Raw genomic sequence first — 15,159 nt, 5'->3', positions numbered from 1 at the left:
TTCCCTGGATGGTGAACACTGCACAAACCTTTCTGATCTTGCAGGGGCTATCTCAGATGCAGGCCACTATTCCTGAATGAAGATTCAATAAGGCCGATCCTTTATGAAACCACAGAACGACACCAACTTTACTCAATCCTTTGGGTTCCTGTACTTCAGTAAGGTCTTCACTCTCCAATACTAGACTGTAAAGGTAAATCAAAGATACCCCAAACAAAACTGGCAGCAATTGGCGAAACTGCCAGCACAACGGCTTTACCTTACAATAGAAAGTAAAACTCCACTTTAAAAGAAAACTGCGTCATGAGACGAATACGCAGCATAACAGAGTAACTGACAAATTAAACAACAAACTAAACTGCTTGACAACAGGGGTTTCCTGTTATATACCTGTTGGGAACATGTCATCACGTGATCTCACACCGGCGGGAAAATTATATCACCCTACCATCACAAGACAATTACATCATGCTCACAAGATACCCACGAGGTATGTAACATTCAAAATTGGACAACCATAAGGAACTTGAATAGAAACAGAACTGCATTCTATTACAATCTATAACCTTATGGGTCAATAAGTTCTCATTCTAGCATGAGCATCGATGTCAGAAATGTACCCCTGTTCAGTGAAGGGTGGAAAAGCTCATGTCTCATGTACTGCAGATGAGTGGTGCCTTGTCATTCTAATGTTAATCACCTATAAAGTGGTAGAACATGTCACTGACAATGCTGAGAAGAACCATTTACTTTCTGATTACCTGCTCATCAGAGTTCAGTTTGATATTTGCCAAGACATCTTGGCACCTGTCCTTCCATCCCACATTCAAATATGGATAAAAGCTGAAATCCAGACAGTTACTAACAGCAAAGGAGCATTTGATTGAGCCAGCAGAAGTCAAGAAAGGTTTTACACTGTCTGGACTTAATCCCACAAAAAATCAAATCAACCAAGCCCCAGGTGTTGTTCAGCCGCCATCTTCAAATGCTGTCATTGTCCGCCCAAAAACATGGGAAGGTCTTCACCAAAAGGCATGTGGCAGTTCAAGAAGGCAGTGTCTGTTGGTCTTGCCTTCAAGATCAACATAAAATAAAATTTAGTAAAATGGTGCATATTTTTGATTTAAAATCAGGAAAATGCACTTCAAACAGAAAATGTGGAGGGAAGCAGTTGATGGTTTTTGTGGATAGATATTTAATCAGAATTAAGAAAATGAGAAGGAGCAAAGGACAAAACTAAGGTCTGTGATCAGTTAAATAACAAAAGATAAATTGTCAGATGTATCTTGCAACAGGTAGTTAGCCGTGATCGAGGAGAGTTGTGGTCTTTGTTTACCAATAATCTACTTCTGCCCTACAAAAACTGATGTTGACTTCAAAAGTGATCTTTTTCTTCCCCAAAGATCCAGATTCAAGTCCCAAGTAAAACTCTAACCCTGCCATCCCTTTAATCACTTGTTTCTCTGGTTCATGTTGCAGCAGTTCTTAGACATGCCATCATTATTATTATCATTATTATCATCCATTGTGATAGCAATTGTTGGCCTGGGTACTTGAAAATTTTAACTTCCCTAATTCTCATCAGCACATAACTCTCAGAATGAGAGAGAGAAAAAATGAGAATGAAAATGATAAGAAGAATATGTGGTCAGGCGTTGAGATAATTAGATTCTATCTGCCAAAGGCAGAAAAAGAAAACAAAACGAAGACTTGTCATAACATCGTCATTGAGACTGATCTCCCAATCATTTCATAATCAAGAAAAATGGCATTTCTTGTAATTAAGGAGGAAGTGCAACTAATTGACCTCTAAATTTTTACAAATGTCTTTGAAAAGTTGGGCTGATAATCTGTTTTAGATGTTAGTTGACTATGTTACAAGGGAGAATTTGGGCACTTCTAAAGAGATAATTAAAAAGATTTAATGTGCAAAAGATAGTGGCCTCATTCGATGATGTACTAGAATTTTTGCTGAGGCCCCTGTAATAGGGTTTGAAGGTATTAACTTTCTGAGAATGTGTCTATTGACCCGTGGCTGATGGTTTGTCTGAAGCATTTGTAAATGCAAATACAAATATTATATTGTAAAATGATGTGCAGTTCTTAAGTAATGCTATGGGAAGTTAAATGGTTTCAGCATAACTAGACTAGGTTGGGTTAATAGCAAGGTAGAATCTTGTTTAAATTTGTAGTTTTATCTTTTTGTTTACAGATTAGAAATCCTTGTCACTAAATAAACTCCTGAAGAATAATTATGAGTGCTTTTTCTGTTTATAGGGAAACAGTAAAGTAAATAACAATTGGGGAGTTGAGGCATGCAAGTTAAAGTGCTGCAGTGACTGTAAATCCAGCAAAGGTAAGAATTTTCATTTAAATAACTTGCCTGCCATTTTGGTACACATCTTGTATGTCAGCAGTTTGTACCATATCATTTGGCATTACAGGCTTATCAATTTAGTAAGCATGCTTAGACATTTGCTTCCAGTTTACTCTCATCAGTTGAGTAGACTTTCCACAAAGTTACTTGCATCTTGGCATCCTAATTGAATCTCTCAGCACTTTGATCTGCAGACCATCAATGCAAGCAGTGACATCCTTAGACTGGTCTTGACTGTTGAAAAGTGAGAGGTACATTGTGCTTTTTGGCCTGTACTTGTATGCTGCCCTGCTGTGTTATGAATGAAGCTCTGAAATGCAATGTACCTTGTACCTTTTCCTTTAAGTGATTTGGAAGATGGACATTAGGGATAATGTGTTGTAAAGCACTGCAACAGGCCAAGTCTTTCCTTGAATCTAACACAGCATTAAACCTTTTATGAGTCATTTAACTGATGAGGTAGAATCCACAAGTATTTGAGTGTCAAAGTTATCTCACAGCACAGAAACTATGGCTGTAAATAGAAGTTTCTCATTGTCAAACCTTTGATTCTTTGAAATGTGATATTTCAAGTTGATGAGGGTTTCAACAAAAAAATCCCTTCTTTAGATACTGCTTGACCAGTAGATGTGTTGCTTCAGATTTCAGCATCTGTCTTGCATCTTCATTACTTAGCCTTTTATATAAAGATGGTAACTATTTTGCAAGGTGTTTTATATACAGACCCCAAGCCTTGTGAACAATTCTCCACAGATAAATTCACTTTTGTCTTGTCTAGAATTAGACCCTGAGAAAATGGATGATTTGGAGGACAGCTCAACATCACCAAATGGTGTTCAGATGTGCAAATGGAAGACAAAAGAGAAGACAGATTCACCTTTACCCTGTAACAGTCCTCAAGGAGAAAGTTCCAGCTTTCATCCAAAAGAGCCACCATCATCAGCGCAGATAAAAAATACATCCAAACTCATTGAGATTATTTCAGATTGTAACTGGGAATCCGAACGCACAAATATTCTTGAAGTTCTTGCTCGATATACTGCTAATAAGGGAATTTCGGAGAAAATACGAATTGGCAATTTCCTTGTTGAAATTGCATCAAATCGTGGAAAAGGTCTAGATGGTCCACCTGGAAGTACCCACATTTCTAGTTCTATAGTAAAGATTACTCAGCCTGCTGATAAAGAGGAGGATGCCAAAAACTCGGCTTGCAATATATCTGTTCAAACTGCTTCCAAATCTTCTGGACTGAAGCAGACTGACCCACGACCAATTGCACCAAAAGAAAAGTTACGAATACCTGCCAACAGTATTTTGGGGAGCAAGGAGATAACCATAATTCAATTAGGCTCGACAGTGGCTAGGCTGCAGAAAACTGCTTCTGATTCAACTGCTCGGAAAAATGGTTTGATGCAGGTATGTCCTTGGTTGAGCAGTTTAGTTTTCTTTCATGGGATATAGCATTGTTGTGAAGACCAACATTTTATTTTCATCTTAATGCTCTTGAAGTTGGTAATGAATGTTATATTGAACTGATTTGTATTCAAGTAAAGTAAAAAAATAAGTAAAATAGAACTTCAAAGTTCAAAATAAATTTATTATCAGAGTACACATGTCACTACATTCAACCCTAAGATACTTTTTCTGCTTGCTTACTTAGCCAGTCTCTAGAACAGTAACTGTAAACGTCAGAAACTGTTATCTGTAAACAAACTGTGCAAATGCAGATATAAGAAAATAGCAATAAATATGGAGCATGAAATAATGTAACAAAGTCCTTAAATGAGTATAGCTATCCCCTTTTGTTCAAGAGCCTGATGATTGAGAGGTAGTAACTGTCCTTGAACCTGGTGATGTAAGTCCTGAGGTACCTGTACTTTCTACCTGATGGCAGCAGTGAGAAAAGCCTAGGTGGTGAGGATATTTAATGATGGATGCTGATTTTCTACGATAACGTTTCATGTAGATGTGCTGACTGGTTGGAGGGTTCTTACCCTGGGCATATTTAACTTGTTAAATCCTCTCGTGTATAAAAAGGGTTCTGTCGACATTAATTTATATGTGATGGTTTTCTGATTGTTTTTCTTGTGTGTTCTATTATATCTTTTGATTAGTTTACCAGAAATACCAGTGGTGATACAAAGCTGACATTAGGACAGGTTGGAGCTCTTCATCCAGTGAATTGGGTGATTTCTAACCTCAAAAAGAATGTAAAGTCAGCTGATCCAGTCAGATGGTTCACTTCTAGTATGGCTGCCTCATCAATCTCTGCTGATTTACCCTCAAAACACGTGACTACTTGTTCTACAGACCCTGCCAGTGAAGTTTCAAGAGATGCCAGTAATGCTGTGCCTTTTGACCAGGCCAAAGGTAAGGTTAGCTTGGCAAAATTTTTTGTACTAATAAAATATTTTTGAGCAAGAAATCTTAGCAGTAATAATCTTCAGTTCTTGCTTCAGATGTTAACATGTGGTAGATGGCTCAGAGTACTGAAAACAACTCAATGCCAACCAAGCTGTTAAGATTTAGTGGTAGTGGAATGATCTATGATTTCATTTGTTAGCCAACACTTTAATTTAACCCATAGTTGGGAAGAAAATTCTTGGGATGAAGTATGGCAAGGACTTATTAAAAGCTGGAGTTGTTTGTTTGGAATTTGTTGGATTTGTGGCATCTGAATTTTTTATACCAAGAAGTGATTTCCTTTCTGATTCATTGAAGAGTTAAACAGTGTAGATCATAAGGCTTCTAGTTTTGATCTTGGTTGGTATAGTACAGCTCTGCCTTGTCCACGGAGAGAGAAAAGGTAGTGTTCTCTTAAATGCATTGCACTAGATATGTAACAGGGGAATGTGTTTTATTGGAGTATTTCCTGGAAAGCCAGTTAGCAAGATGCAATTTGTTGGCTTTGTTTCTGCCCAGAAGCCAGTTAACTTCACAGGATGCTATGGCATGGCCAGCTATAGCATGCCAAACATGAAAACTGGCAACCTGCAGGGAAAAATTTGGCCTTTCAGGACAATAGGTTTGAAACAGGTGGCAGTCAAGAGGAAGCTATGGGGGCACTTAAGGGTTTGCGGGATGGGCTTAAGCTGGGCTTGTAGCCGGCAACGGTCAGTTGAAATGATTGATGGAAAGAATATGAATGTTTTGTTGAGGGGCTGTGGGGGGCATTTCTTGTGCTTTACAAGGAGTATTTCAAAGAAGGTATTCTCCTGCCTGGTCTCCATTTCACTGTCTGTTAATGAATGTTTGAATCTCTGAATAATGGTGCCACTCATCTTCATCATCAGGTGCCGTGCCCAGTTTGAGTTTTGACTGCCATGGCCCACACACTCCTGTTTCGGGTCAAGTAGATCAGTTCATTGGTATTCACTTCCAGTTCTCTGGCTGCTGTCTCCATCATTATTTGTCTTTGCCTTCCTTTTTTTTCTTCCCTTCAATCTTTCCCATAATTACCGTGCATTCTAGCTCCTCTTTCCTAATCACATGTCCAATGAAGTTAGGTTGCCTTTTCATGATCTCATACATTATTTCTCTTTTTGTGTTTGCTCTGTTCATGACATCCTCATTAGATACTTGTTTTGTCCCTGATATTCTTTGCATCCTCCTCAAAAACCATATCTTTGCTTCTTCAGTTTGTTTCCTCATGTTACTAGATATTGTCCAACATTCTGATCCATATAACAAAACTGGATAAACGTAACTTTTCAGTACTCTGAGGTGGGTTGTCGTGCCTAGTTTAGTGTTGGTCAGTATACTCTTCATTCTTGTTAAGGTGTCTTTTGCCACCCCTATTATTCTTTTGATGTCCATGTCGCACCTGCCATCTGATGTCACCCAGCTTCCTAAGTAGCAAAAGTTCTATACTTGTTTTATGTCTTCCCCGTGTATTTTCAGCCTGCAGATAGGATTCTCTTTCTTTTTGGATATCACCATACATTCTGTCTTTTTACAATTGATAGATCGACCCATTTTTGCACTTTCTTCAACAACTATATCAATAAAGTTTTGTAGTTCTTCCTCCGTACTTGCAAATAACAGTGTCATCCGCATATCTGAAATTATTGATGTTTTCACCGCCAACTTTGATTCCCAAGATGTCTCTTATTTTTTTGTAATATTGTTTCACTGTACACATTAAACAAATCAGGGGAGAAAACACACCCTTGTCTAACACCTCTCTTGGTTTTTGTAAACTGACTCACTTCTCCATCTATTCTTACAGCGGCAGTTTGTTCCCAGTACAGATTTCTGATTAGGCGGAGGTCTTTCGAATCTAGATCAAGAATTTTCTGTAATATTTCAAATAACTTACTGTGCTTCACCTTATCAAATGCTTTTGTGTAGTCAATAAAACAAACAAACAAATCTTTTTGCACTTGAATAGCTCGTTCTGATAGTATCCTTAACATCAATATCGTGTTTCTTGTCCCTTTGTCTTTCACAAAACCACATTGTTCTTTACCTATTGCAGCTTGTATCTTACTTTTAGCTCTTGTCATCAAAATTCTTATTACTCATCATACATACCTCAATAAGATTTAGCAATGTTATCAGAAAAGGGGATAATTGGAAAGAGTCACTGAAAGATCATACTAATTAATAGACATTATATTTCCTTCTATTTATTTACCTTGGCTTTATAAATGGATAATTGATCACATCCTGGTTATACTTAGAATTCTTCTGTCTATCTTTTCTGCTTACAGGGAACTGTACTGCTCCTGACAACTACACTCATCTTGTAATAAATAAAGTTGGAGATGTAGGGAAAACGAAATCATGTTTCAGTTCATTGGAACCAGTGTCCAGTAACCAGCAGCTTGGTACTCTATTATGCAGAGTCAACATGAATGCGGCAGCAGGTATTCCTCCATTAATAACTTGTACATCAGAAAAGAGCACTTCAGTTTGTACAGTAAGCACAAATGCTGGATCCCATTTATTTAAGAGCTTTGAGACTACAGTTGCAGACGAGTCACAATTCTGTGGAATCCCAGAAGCAATAAGAATTGGAGAAGAGAGTATTGTAACTGCTAGCACAGTTGAAACTCCAGCAAAAAGTTCTACTCTTGCTGTTATATCTGCAAGTGTTTTAGGAGTGAGAACAACACAAACATTAACAAAATTGATTCTCCCCAGTACTTCTACCTCAACAACAACGATTCTGTCAATGGCAAACAACTCTCCAGGTAAGCTCTGATTTGAGCAACATGGATATAAGGTTATGAAATTTGAATCAGAGTTTGTTTAAAAATAGGGCTGTATACTACTGGGTGCATCTGATCAATACAGTGCTGAAAAGGAATGCACCACCTTCCACGGTGATAATTTTTAACTTGTGATGAAAATGCATTAAAAAAATACTCACATCTTCATTTTTATGGAAGACCTTGAGATTCCCTGAAAGTGGCATCGTAGGTAGACAAGCTGGTGAAGGAGGCCTTTGGAATACTGACCTTAAGTCAAGGTATTGAGAATAGAAGTTGGGATATTATGCTGTAGTTGTAAAAGACAGTAATCAGCCCTGTCATGGAATATTGCACTCTGTTTTGGCCATCTTGCTATAGAAAAGATGCCTTTAAGCTGTAAATAGTGCAGAGGAGATTTATGGGGATGTTGCTGGGACTTCAGGGACTGAGTTATGGAGAGAGGTTGAGCAGTTGAGACCTTTTTCATTGCAGCATAGGAAAATGAGGGATGATCTTAGAAGTGTATAGAATTATGAGAGGCAAAACGGCTGAAGGCACTCGGGTCTTTTTCCTCTGCGTTGAGGAACCAAGAACAAATGCTATAAGTTTATGGTGAGAGGTTGAGATTTAATGGGAACGTGAGAGGCAACCTTTTCACCCAGAAAGTTGTCAGTATATAGAATGAGCTGCCAGCAGAAGTGGTTGTGGCAGATACATCAACAGCAATTTAAAGAAACTACCAGGTCAAGAACATGGGGAAGGTTTGGAGGGATATGGGACAAATGTGGGCAACTGTGACTAGCTTAGGTAAGATTCTTGGTTAGCATGGACCATTTGGGCCGATGAGCCTGTTGCTGCACTAAATCATGGTTTTATTTATAGTCATGCCCCAACTACCTCATTTATCACTCGCTATCATATATCACATTTTAAGTTACATAATGCTGCTTTTAACACTCTAGTTTTTTTTACAATGCTTCTTTGATGTGAGACTGGAGAAGATAATTTTTGCAAGATGGTCAACTTTCTGTCATTTTCTATTCACTATGCATAGTCTTCACTCACTCATTTAAGAAAAATTTTAAACACCTAGAAGTTTAATGTTCATTTCAGTCAACAGATTGAACAACCTCTGAAATTATATCTTGTTTATTTATCCTTTCTGTATATGAACACTATCCTTTTAAAACTGATAGACATGGACTATCATCAGCTTCTTGTATCAAAGTGAACTTTATCTCTGTCCTTATTCTAAATTGTTTACTATTCAACTAAAACAGTAGAAGTCTCAGGATGGATTCCCAAAGCACTGTTGTTGTTTAATTTTATAGTATTGTTGCACCTTTATTTGGTGCTTCCTCTCAATAACTTCTGTCCATTTCATACTTTTCTTCCTATCCTTCTTATTCTTTATAAATGGAGAACTGTCAAAATATGCTTGTGGGTCATTAATGGAGTTGGTGCCACCAATTGCTAGTTCACTAGTTTAAAAAGCCTGAACTGTGAGCATTTATAATCTTTAATACTGTTAGAGATTTAATTCCTGGCATGTTAGATTTGTCACAAGGAGAGAGGTTAAGCTGTTTAAGCCTATATTGTCTGAGTATAGAACAAGAAGAAACATCTTTCTGAAAGGTACATATTCTTTCAAGTTGTAGAAGAGCTGCTGCCTTGCAGAGACAGAGACCAGGGTTCAATCCTGACCTTGTGTGCCTTCTACTTTGGGTTTGCCTGTTCATCCTTTGACTGCATGGGTTTCCTCTAGATGCTCCAGTTTTCTTTGGTATCCGAAAGACAAACAGGTTGATAGTTTAATTGAACAGTGTAAATTACCTCTAGTGTGTTTGGGGGTGGAGTAGATGAGAATGTGGGAAGACTACAAACTGGGATCATTAGAGGATCAGTGTAAAATATTGGTTGACAGTCAGCACAGACTCACTGAGCCAAATGACCTGTTTCCATTCTGTATTTATGTTAGCGAATGAAGGGGCTTTATTCTCTTTGTGACAGAGAAAAGACAATTTCTCTAGAATTCTCCATGAATATGGGCTCTGGAGGTTCAGTCACTGAGCATTTTCAGTAAAGTGATAGATATTCAGAGAAGTGATTTGAGGAAAATGGAATTAGCACAAGAAAGTGACACTGAGACAAAAGTTATCAGCTTATTGAAAGTGAATGCCAAGTATCCTATTCATACTTCTGTTTCTCATGTTTTTGTTAGGAAGAAGACTGTGGATGCTGACAATTAGGTATAATCCTGGAGCATTAGTCAGTTTATTTATTCATTATTCATTGCTCTTCCATTCATATCCACCATGCTCCCAAACTCCAAATAATGAAATTTAGCTGGGAGCATCATTGGTTTTTTGACCTCCTCAATATTCCAATGATCTGCAATGAATGTATTTCTCAGGTTGGCACAGGGTGGTGATTTAGATATCTTGCTCCATGTTTGCCAGCAGTCTTCACTGACAGTTGGCTCTCCTTATGGTGAAGGATTTGGCAACTACTACTTGTTTTCCAGTTCTTCAGGCATTTCTTTCTGCTCTAAGACTGCCAGGGTAATGATTCCTCAGGAGTCATTGACTCCCTGGTACCTTACCCCCAATCTGATTTCCATTTCGCATGCAATCGAGAAGTTTTGTTGTGGAGTTTAATATTCTTCTTTAGGATTAAAAGATATTATTTTAACCAAGCAGACTAGCAATTAGTGAGTCACAGTACTTGATGCATTTATATTGCATTTTCTTATGACAGGGTTATCTAAACATCCTGAAACGTCCAACTCTACCCCTGATTTGCCTAAAGCTACAAAAACTGAAGGATCGCAGCTCATTTCGTTACCAGTGCAGTCTGGCCTTCCTGTCCGGCCTGTCCAGAACCTGCAGCTCACACCTGGGCAGAAGGTGATACTGCAGCCCCTCAGATATCCAGTTGGGAAACTCTTCCAACACCCAAATGGCCAGATTATCCAACTTGTACCTTTGGCAAATTCTGGTACAGTAAGTCAACCAAATCTCCACCAAATGATCACACTTGCTGTACGGAATCCAGGTGAGTTCTGCCTTTGAATCTCACAAAAGATTTTCAGAAAATTATTGGCTTTGTTCATCTTTTTCCCCCATTATTCATGTATTTTGGGGTTTTTTTGAGTGAGCAAAATCTTGAAGTAATAGGAGAAGAATGCAAACTCCCATCACTTCATAAACCTGGTAATTAAATATGTACTCAGATTAAACTGTAAATTTGAGGAGAATTTTGTTGTCAAATTTGACTGTATTTTAAACATTTAACTTGCTTATTGATACTTGCTTTAATATTCTGATCAATGTTGCTAATTTTGATCACACCTTTCCGTTAAGAGAAATGACTAGATTCTTGAAGAAGCCATGTGCTGATCATTCAGATAAAAGTATCACTACGCTGAGGATGTGTGTGGCCTAGGAGTTTCATGATCCCCTCAAAAGATTTTTTTTTTCTCTGCTTCTCACTGTGATCGTAGATAATCTTCATGCTAACTTTCACTTTCCGACCTATGGTTTTATTCAACACTCAGTCCTTACTGAGAGTTCTAAACATTTACAGTCCTCTGTATTAAGGAGCTTCCCCTTTCCTCACTGTCTAATGCCCCACCTAAGATCGTTCTCCCTGTTTCTTGATTCTCCAGCTGACGAAGATTTTCAAATGCATGATGAAATTCTTATCAGAGATGAGGTTTGAAGGTAGTTTTTTTTTTATTCCCTTTAACTAAGCAAGGGGATTTGACCTGGATACTGTATACATCATGGTACTAGTTGCATATTGCAGTTACTGAAATTAGGCACCTCAGCAGAGAATTGAGTTCAAGCTTAGTAACTTAGTCCCTAGGTTATCATACTCCCTCATTAGTACCAATGTTTGCTTCTACTTTGGTCATGGCAATTGAATCCTTTACCTTGTGCTCAAATGATATTTTCCAGTTTGGAACCATGCATGAAAAAGCAGTTTAACCTGGATGCAGAAAGCAGCAGGTATTTTTATGCCAGACAGAGATGTATTAGGTCCTTCCTGTATTCCTTCATTGAATGCAGTGGACATTGCTTGTCCACTGAGATGCATTTTAAGCAATCCAATCCATTACTTGTGCTTCATTCCATCATAGTTTCCTTTGTCTTGATTTGGGACCCTAGTTTCGGATTGAATTTGCCTCACTTCTCATCTTATTAAAAATTGCTATCTCTTATTGTCATTCTTCCTTAATGGCTCCCTTAGTACAAGGTTCTGCAACAAGGAAAGGTTCATTAATAGTCTGTATTGGATAGTCTGTTCCCAGATTGGCTGCTCAACATACAGGTCCAAAATAACATCATGTGCACACCTCAAGAATTGAGTTTTATTGCGGATACTCTTCCCCTGCTACTGCCTGGAGGCCGGTAGACAACTATGTTCCAGACTGATTGCACATCTTCATTTTCTGAACTAAAATCCTTTCCCCTATTATACTGGCTTGATAATTCACTACAAAGCCATTCCATCTCTTTTTCATTTTACCTGTCCTTCCTAATTATCAAATACCCTGAGTACTTAACTCTCATCTTTGGTTACTCTGCAGCCAGGTCTTTATAATGGCAATAACATTGTGTACATTTATACTTAATTGTGTTGTTAATTTGTCCACTTTGTTACAAATACTTTGCATACTTAAATGCAGCACTCTTATTCTCCTAGCATTCTAATTTTGTGCTTGGAACTTCATTGTCATGTGTTCTTATTGAGCCCTATTTGTTAATGCTGTCCTTTTCCTTCCTTACACAATCTGTTTACTCTTATTTCATATTTTTTTGGATCTGCTTCCTTTTGATAATCTCTGGCATTCTAGATTTCCCTCCATGGGAAGGCCCTTGCCCCTGCGTCCAACATCCTTACATAAAGTCCAATCTGACTCCCTTGATTTAGTTACTTGATTTGCCAGAACTCTGCTCCCAGCATATTTCAGGCATAGTCTGCCACAGCAGAGTACTCTCTCCTTTCTTAATGCTGGTGCCAGCATTTCTCAAATGGAAACTTGCCTCTACTACGCCAATCCCTGATCTACATTCATTTCCCTGATCCTATAATTAACCCTAACCTTGGTCAATTTACATATCTCTCAGATAATAATCCAGAAGTTGGAGCTTCTGTTTTTCCTTTTATTTTAGCCCCTAATTGTTTGAACTTTTATCAGTAGTTGATTTTTTTAATCCTACCTATGTAATTGGTAACATCATTGATCATGACAGTTGGATTCTCCCTCTCTTTTCCTTGGCCCTCGTAAGCAACAAAGTCTTAGCACCTGGTAGACAACTAAACCTTTGGATCCCTCCCTCCTCCATTGGCCCTGCTAGACAACTAAACCTACTAACCCCTAATTAAACAGCCATCCACTGCATCTACATTGCTTTTAACTCCTAACATGAATGGCTTCCACTGTCACAATGCTGATGTCAGTTTGCTTGTCCCTCTTGCAGTATCCACACACACTGCATAAGGTTCAGACTTGTGCAAATACAGGCACTAAGGTCTTGGAATGTTAACTCTTAGATCCCCATGACTTCCTTACTTGCCCAAGACTATGTATTGATTCCAAAGCCTTTAATCTAAGGGGTGTGATGCTCCTTGAAGCAAGTGGGGCATGCAAATTTTTCTCCCTTCCTCATTCTTTGGCTTTGTGCAACTTGGGTGCCAGTTCCTCAACACAGTGCCAAATTTCCTGAGCCACATACACAAATTGTCAATATAGCCACCTTGGACAAAAGTGTTCACAAAGTCCCACATGTTGCAGCAGCAACACATGGCTTGTTCTCCCATGTTGCATTAATTTAATGATTAGTTTAGTGATTTTCTGTAGATGTGTGATGGACAGTATGTTGACTGGCTGCATCACAGCCTGCTGTGGAAACACCAATGCTCCTGAAAGGAAAGTCCTACAAAAAGTAGTGGATACGGCCACATCACGGGTAAAGTCCTCCCACCACTGAGCACATCTACATGGAGCGTTATCACTGAAAAGCAGCAGCCATCATCAGAGACCCCTACCACCCAGGTCATGCTCTCTTGCTGCTGCCATCAGGAAGAAGATGCAGGAGCCTCAGGACTCAGACCACCAGTTTCAGGAACAATTATTACCCCTCAACCATCAGGATCTTGAACCTGAGGGAATAACTTCACTTGCCCTATCACTGAAATGTTCCCACAGCCTATGGACTCACTTCAAAGGTCTCTTCATCTCATGTTCTCAATATTTATTCTTACTGTTTCTTTTTGTATTTGCACAATTTGTTGTCTTTTGCATACTGGTTGAATGCCCCAGTTGATGCAGTACTTCATTGATTCTATCATAGTTGTTGTTCTTTTATGGATTTATTGAGCATACCCACAAGAAAATGAATCTCAGGGTTGTATATGGTGACGTATATGTACTTCGATAATAAATTTACTTTGAACTTTGAACTTTGGAGTTTGATCTTAATTTAATTAGTTTTGTTATTTTAATTATATATGCCATAGTTTATTCAATTGAATTTATCTTTTAAACATTTAAGTACTCTTCATTAACTAAAATTTAGCTCACATTTGAGACCAATCGTTTGTCTTCCTTGTCTGTGACATCACACATCAGATTCCTTGCTTTCCGAGACTGCCCTCCCAGCCTTCTGCATTTCATTCACAAATGTGTGCCTCTGCCTACAAACTCTCATTCTCCATTCACCAGGTCTGTGTCTCCCCACACCAGATTCCTGTTCTCCACTCATTGGAACTGTCACTTTAATTCACCATACTCTCGACTTCATTCATGGGGCACATGTGTTTATCCTTTTCCATTCCGGCTCTCGACTCGCATGGATGTGCCTCTCCACACTCCCTCATGCCACCTCCTCACCACCCATCAGTATGTCTCTCCTCTTTCTTCTGGGACCTCAATCCATTCTCACGAGCTCTCAGTCCCTCCTTGCTTCCAGACTTCCATTTTGAACTTGCTGATCCCATAGAAGTAACAAGCAAGCACCATGTGATTCCCATACCTGCTTGATACAGGGGCTGCACAGAGCCGCAGCAGAAAATGCTGCTGCCTCATTGGTTTGGTGACTTGGGTTCAGTTCTGACCTCTGCTGCTATTTGTATGGTGTCACATTTTCTCCATGTGGACATATTGGATCACCTTGGTTGCTTCGGTTTCTTCCCACATCCCAAAGACGTGGTCAAAATTGTTTACTGTCATTTCCAGTACACAAGTGTTAAGGAAAATGAAATAATTGTTACTCTGGATCTGATAAAGTACAAAAAAAAAGATAAAGCATGCAATAATTTAAAAACACACTAAATATAAATACTATGAATCTGTGTATATAAGTTTTCTCATGTACGTCCATAAAGTGATGCTAGCCACAGGAGCGTCTGTACAGAAGGAGAGTCTGACAGGAAATGATAAAGTAGAGGTGATATGGGGTGTGGTGGGTGGCTTAGTGGGTGAAGGAGTTGATTGGCCTTACTGCTTAGGGAAAGTAACTGTTTTGAGTCTGGTGGTCCTGGTGTGGATGCTATGTAGCCTCCTACTTTATAGAGTGGGGC

The 15,159-nt window shown here is 38.7% G+C and overlaps 1 protein-coding gene across 10 annotated transcripts in view; it reads left to right on the top strand.

Annotated features, from left to right (window-relative positions):
• mgaa (MAX dimerization protein MGA a) overlaps window positions 1-15,159 on the top strand; it is a 100,537-nt gene that overhangs the window by 59,278 nt on the left and 26,100 nt on the right. For 7 of the 10 annotated variants that reach the window (XM_072265146.1, XM_072265153.1, XM_072265110.1 and 4 more), the window contains 5 exons: window positions 2,278-2,356; window positions 3,156-3,793; window positions 4,492-4,747; window positions 7,090-7,572; window positions 10,330-10,626. In XM_072265146.1, coding sequence (XP_072121247.1) covers window positions 2,278-2,356; window positions 3,156-3,793; window positions 4,492-4,747; window positions 7,090-7,572; window positions 10,330-10,626 — 1,753 coding nt within the window. The remainder of the gene's footprint in view (window positions 1-2,277; window positions 2,357-3,155; window positions 3,794-4,491; window positions 4,748-7,089; window positions 7,573-10,329; window positions 10,627-15,159) is intronic. The other 3 variants (XM_072265168.1, XM_072265176.1, XM_072265159.1) reach the window with 3 other exon arrangements.

Source organism: Mobula birostris, chromosome 1, assembly GCF_030028105.1.
Source record: "Mobula birostris isolate sMobBir1 chromosome 1, sMobBir1.hap1, whole genome shotgun sequence".
In the NCBI taxonomy this organism is placed as follows: Eukaryota; Metazoa; Chordata; class Chondrichthyes; order Myliobatiformes; family Myliobatidae; genus Mobula; species Mobula birostris.
This window is presented reverse-complemented; position numbering and strand designations above follow the sequence as displayed.